Below are 6388 nucleotides of genomic sequence, written 5' to 3'. Positions count from 1 at the left end.
TCAGACGCCACAAACATGGAGGTGACTTTGATTAACTCTGTTTACTCTCACTCTTGGCTATGATGGCCACTGTAAAGCTGAAACAGTCACAGTTTGAAGAATGTTCCAGAAAATGGCTCATTCTCATCTAAAATTCTGTAGAAATCAACAGAAGTTACAGTTGACTCAACCAGTGACAATGTTCACTGTGGTATTTTAGTTGCTCTTTCAGTCTCTGTGTTTTTCAGATTACCCTCTATGAAAACTGTCGTCCAGTCTCCACAGAATTCAGATCTGTGTGTGTTTACTATGACCTACCATCAAGACCAATGAAGAGATATAGAGTCCTCTAGAGACGACAGTATGAAGAGTGTATAGTGTCCCTCAGGGATCAGTTCTGGGTCCAGCTTCACTTGCTGTAAATATAATAATATAAAGAGAATGATCTTGACCTGCTCTGAAGTAAAAATGCTTTGAGATAACTTTTGCTGGGATTCATTGCTTTACAAATAAAACTGACTTGACTTGAGGTTCGAGGTTCTGCTCGAGGTTTCTGCCTCTTAAAAGGAAGTTTTTCCTTGCCACAGTCGCCTAGTGCTTGCTCATGGTGGATCTGTTTGGTTTTTCTCTGTAAATCTTATAAGATAAAGAGTACGGTCTAGACCTGCTCTATATGTACAGCGTCTCGAGATAACTTCTGTTGTGAATTGGCGCTATATAAATAAAATTTGACTTGACTTGACTTGACTTGACTCTCACATGTCTCCTTCCTGTCTGGCCCAGTGACCCTGACATGCTGAGCTTCCTGCAGGGCTGACTGAGTCAAAAAGTGGACGTTAAAAACCAGTCAGACAGAAATCCTTGTCATTGGCTCCCAGCACATTACAAGACAAACTCTGCCACCTGCTGGTTCTCTGCTGGAACATGTCAAGTCTGTTTTATTTGATAGTATATAAATATTTCACAAATATGATCTGAGACTCTGGAACAACCTGCCTGAGGAAATCAGAGCGTCTTTTAAATCCCTTATTACAGCAGACTTTTATCAGAGTCTGTCCTGATTTTATTTGAGTTTTTACTTTGTTTGATTTCACTTCATTGAGTTCAGCCTTCCTCTTATTTCTTGTTGCTGTCTCTGAATGTATAATCAGCAGACATCTCAGAATGTTTAACTTTAACAAACACAGTTTCTCATTAAAAAAGAAAAAGAAAAAGCTCTGATGTTGAGTTTAATTCTGTCTGGACAGAGTCTTCACTCACTTCCTGCTGTTGAACAGTGAGTTTGTCTTTCACACCTGAGGAGTGTTAAAATGTCTCATTTCCTGTTCATCCAAGCAACAGTTTAAGACATGTTAAAAATCCAGTTCAAGTTTAATGCTGCTTCAAAGTAGCAAAATAATAGGGGGTGGAGGTGGACATCGAGTCCTGAGGGGATTTTCTACTTGTTTTTTCTTGATGTTACACACTGTAAGAAGAGCTGTCTATTATTTGAAATGTGAAAACCAGTATTTTGTGTAGTTGTTTGTGTGTGTCTTTGTAAATGTCACCTTTGTGTCGCTTGTTGAAGTTTGCTCATTAATAATGGACTGGGCTCAGTGGTGGATCCTCAGCTGAACACTACAACCATCAGGTAGCAGTATGTGTTTCCCGCCCTCCGACCGCATGGGGCGGTACTGAGCACATCACGGTTTACTGCGCCACAACAAGGCGAGGAAGATGAAGCACTAGAAAACTCACCTGGACGAGCTACACAAAGGTGAGGTTTCTCATTTACTGGAAGTGTTTTCAATCTGTATTTTTTGGTTTTACAAGCGAAAAGACTTCACGGATGAAGATGAACTGTCTGGTTTGGTAAATATACGTCTGGTTAACCGACCCACGTCTGTTAAAGAGCCGCTTCTCTGAGCTTTTCTATGGGACTTTCTACGTTCTTCTTCTCAGCAGGTCTCCAGGTCTGTTTTAATTGTTACAAACCAAGTGGTTTTCTTTTTCAAAGACCAGTTTAGTGTTTTACTGAAGTAAATATCGTGACTTTGATAAGTTTGTCAGTTTGATAGTCAACTAATTCTGCTTTACTCTTACTGATATGAACACTTAATTTGTCTGAATTACAGTGTTTATCTGAGAACAGATAAATCCTCTATGAAGGTAACATTTGTAGTTGAATGTCTTTGTTGTGTGTTCATTGCATTATTTCTCCTATTACCATATATTTGAAGTCGTGTTTCTGTTGATCCAGTGAATGTTAGTCCAGGATTCCCCCTGTTTTAGCTCTGTGTTTGGTCTCCACCACCACCTGAGGGAAATATCTGACAGAGTTTTAGAGCTTTTCCTCTGTAAACAGCTGCCTCCTGCCCCACAGTGTTATAACACAGCAGAACAGTGAAGCTGTGACAGATAAACACGGTGCTGAAACTCACTATGAAGCTTTTTGATGGACCTGAATCTGTGGCTCTGAGTGGAGCTGCAGGTTCAGGTTCATCACTGTAAGTGACTACTGTCACATCATTAGAAGATGTTATGCTCTTGTATGATGTTTGTAAATGCAGGTCTTGTCTTTTTATTTTTAGTGAGACGACCCAGTGACTCCACTGATGACCAGCCTCCCAGTTTGATCCACCAGGAACCAGAATCTACAGTAACAGGACCAGTGAAACAGCAGGATGTGGTAGGATTGTACCAGTCACCTGGACTGGTACCAGCTCAAACACACTTTACTCATCTCTTGACTCTTCACTGTAACTGATTTATTCTACACAACCTGTTTTGACTCATTCATAGTGTAACAAAAGCAAACTCCATCCAGGTGAAAAATGGAGTGCAGTGAAATGATTAGAATATTTTTCCAATACACATCAACTCATTTCAAGATATTTCTTGAATCAAATGTCATTTCTCTAAACTCTACTGCAGCAGTCTGCAGCAGCAAAAAAAATGTGATGAAAAAACACAAGAAACAAAGTTGGTATCCGTGTTTTTAAACCCTGAGTAGTGTTTGCAGTTATTCAATTTATTTTACATACAGCTCCAATAACCCTCAACAGCAAGGTAGGGCAGCCTGAATGTAGCCTAAAAGACAAAACTCAGGGTAAATTTAATCCTCAGAGAGTTTGTGTGTTTCAGTGCAGTAGAAATAAAGACAGATGGAGAGGGGAGGAGAGTAGAGCTGTGTGATGTGTTTGGAGGAGGGACTCCATCATTTAGAGAAGTGAAGAAGTTCCTCATTCTCCAGTGAAGAAAGAAGAGAGGAAAAGAGAAGCAGCGGTAAACCATCAAAACCTCAAGATGAAAGTCTGTCACACTTTGATCTGCTGCTTCTTCCTCTGTGAGTACATTCACTTTGTTGTCTCTTATTATTGCGTAATTTGTCTTTATTCTGGTCAGTTGTACATTTGCACCAGTAGTTTGTCATGAGTGTTTATTTGGTTAAACATAATGATCAGAGTCAGGTATGATTAACTTTAAAGGATAGTTTCACATTTTTCTAAGTCTGTCCTGAAACAGGAGCCTTATATTAACTTCAGATAAACGTTCTAATGCATTTTTCACAGAAGCAGGACTGTGGATTTTGTCCTGTCACTTACACTATGAACTCATCCTTTAAAAATAGTTCATTACAAGTACTTGTTACTTCCTCAGAATGAAGCGTACATCAATGAGGAACTCACCTGACTACTTCTTCAGCTCTTGTTCATCCAACAGTCCAAAACACTATAATAATATATTCAGTATTCTACCAGTTGGTGTATCATATTTTGTCTTGCTCACTTTCCTTTTTGTTTGATCCTCAGTCACAGACTGTGGTTGAACTGGGCAGCTCCCAATGTGACTCTGTGGATCAGACTGCAGCATCTTACAGGAAGCATAGACACTAACTACTGATTGCTCATCTGTTCAACAGCTCTGCAGGATGGAAACACTGTTCTCATCGATCATTCAAAGATCAGTGTCTTTTCAGGAACTAAAGGAGGAGATGTCATGGTTGATTGTGGTTTATTTTCATCTGGAACAACAAAGATCTTCTGTAAGGGAGAATGTGAACCAGAAAACATTCTCATCAACACAACAGATGGCACAGCTCAGAGAGACAGATACAGCATCAGACATGAAGAACGATCTGATGGAAGAGTATCTCTGTATGTGACCATCACAGAGCTGACCAAGTCTGACTCAAAACTTTACTGGTGCGGTGCAGGCAGAACCCAATCTTCAGTTTCATACGAGAAGGTGGAAGTCATTGTCAGAGATGGTGAGTTTCTATTAAAATAAGAATGTTTCTTTCTTGTCTCTTAAGGTCTGAAGAAATGTTTGTTCACCGACAGCTGCTGATATACACAAAAAAAGAGGTCACACACCCTAATATTTCATTGGACTGTCTTTAGCTTTGACTCTGGCACGCATTTACAGTAGCATGGTTGCAATAAGCTTATGCATTGTCACAACATTTACTTCTGTCCAGAGCTTTTTCTCCAAGATATTGTGTTGATAATGGGAGATTTGGACCACTGTGTAAAGTCTTCTCCAGCACGTCCAAATTGTTCTCAATGGGCTTAAGGTCTGGACTTTGTGGTGGCCAATCCATGTGTGAAAATGATGTGAAAAATCATGCTCCCTGAACCTGAATCCTTTTTCATAATTTTTCAGCCCGATAAATCCTTGCATTGTCATCTTGGAATATGCCTGTGCCAACAGGGAGGAAAAAAATGAAAAAATCTGGTCATTCAGTATATTCAAATCAGCTGACCTCATTGTTTGGGTACATAATGTTGCTGAACCTAGACCTGATCAACTGGAGCAACCCCAGATCATAACACTGCCCCCATAGGCTGATAGAATAGGCACTAGGCATGATGGGTATGTCACGTCATTCGTCTTCAAGAGGAGAGCGGATGACGTGATCCTCCCTGATTCACCCACCCCCTCTGTAACGGTAAATCTGGACTCATCAGACCACATGACCTATTTACATTGAGTTCAATCTTTATGCTCCCTAGCAAATTGAAGCCTTTTTCCAATTAGCCTCACTGACAAGTGGTTTTGTTGAGGCCACACAGCTTTTTAGTCCCAATTCCTTGAGTTCTCTTCACATTGTGTGTATGTGTGTGGAAATGCATTTACCTTTACTATTAAACATAGCTGTGAGTTCTACTGTTGATTTTGTACAATTTAGTTTCACAAGACATTTAACTGCACTTGGATCAGGATCATTCAGGATTTTTTTCCGACCAAATTTCTTCCTCAAAGATGAGGATTCACTACTATCTTTCCAGGTTTTTATAATTCATTGGACAGTTCTTGACCCAATGTTAAGTTTCAGAAATCTCCTTAGTTGTTTTCTTTCCTTGATGCTAGGCCCATAATTTGATCCTTCTTAATCAGTCACATCTTTTCCATGACCATGGGATATGTCTTCTGACAAGGTTGTTTAAGAAATATGAAGCTACTCACTGCATCAGTTAGGGTTCAATAAATTGTGCCAGATGAAACATATAAACCACTGCAGTAATTTTCCAGTGGAAGGCTCTTACCTATTTGCTTAATTAAATTAATTAAAAAGGTGGTGATTTTCTTTTTGACTTGGCAGTATATTTCATACTTGATATTTTTATCACTGTGGACACTGATAAATGTTCATTTCAAACAGTAACTGATGAAGTGAAACAGCACTTTATCTGAATATTCAGTCAGCTACAGCTATATACTACTTAGTGTTTGTGTGGTGAAGGATTTTCTATCAGCAGCAGAGCTGACAGATGACATGACTTTGGATGTGCTGTATATTTTGATCAGTGTGACAGTTTGAACAGTTTGTGTTCTGTTGTGTTAAAGTGTCAGAATGAATGAAATCAAATAGAATCCAATCAGAGGTTGAGATTATGATGCTTTGAATCTTTGCTGGAAGAATCACTGTTGGATTAAAGTGTTGGAGTCACAGACTGGTTGAACTGGGCAGCTCCCAGTCTGACTGTGGATCAGATCTGACATTGTAATAATCTTCAGTACAGATAGTAACTGTTGTTTGTCTTTTCAACAGCACTGCTGACTGGAAACCATGAAGACAAACTGCTCAAAATGAGAACTGGAGAAGACGTCACAGTTCAATGTTTCTTTACTTCCTTTGGAATATCAAAGTTCTTCTGTAAAGACTCATGTCAAGAAAAGGTTCTTGTTGGAACAGATGGTGACAGAGCTCAGAGAGACAGATACAGCATCAGATATTTAACAGGAACTAGAGGAGGATCCTTTCTGTTTGTGACCATCACAAATCTGACCAAGTCTGACTCAGGACAGTACTGGTGTGCTCTGGACTCGTCTTCACTCACTCAGGACTTTGAGCTCATTGTTACAGATGGTGAGTTTCTACTGAACTGAACAAAAATGTTCCTTAATGTCTCTGGATGTGTGAAGA

The 6388-nt window shown here is 39.6% G+C and overlaps 1 protein-coding gene across 1 annotated transcript; it reads left to right on the top strand.

Moving 5' to 3' along the window:
- Positions 1 to 3097: 3097 nt before the first annotated feature.
- On the top strand, positions 3098 to 6331 carry LOC108873270 (uncharacterized; the record flags this gene model as incomplete). Its single annotated transcript, XM_018661444.2, has 3 exons — positions 3098 to 3304; positions 3881 to 4228; positions 6014 to 6331. Coding segments are annotated over exons 1-3 (706 nt in total), but the record flags the coding sequence as incomplete, so codon positions are not given.
- Between the last annotated feature and the right edge of the window lie 57 nt (positions 6332 to 6388).

Source organism: Lates calcarifer, unplaced genomic scaffold (genome assembly GCF_001640805.2).
Source record: "Lates calcarifer isolate ASB-BC8 unplaced genomic scaffold, TLL_Latcal_v3 _unitig_5010_quiver_1791, whole genome shotgun sequence".
NCBI lineage: Eukaryota > Metazoa > Chordata > Actinopteri > Centropomidae > Lates > Lates calcarifer.
This window is presented reverse-complemented; position numbering and strand designations above follow the sequence as displayed.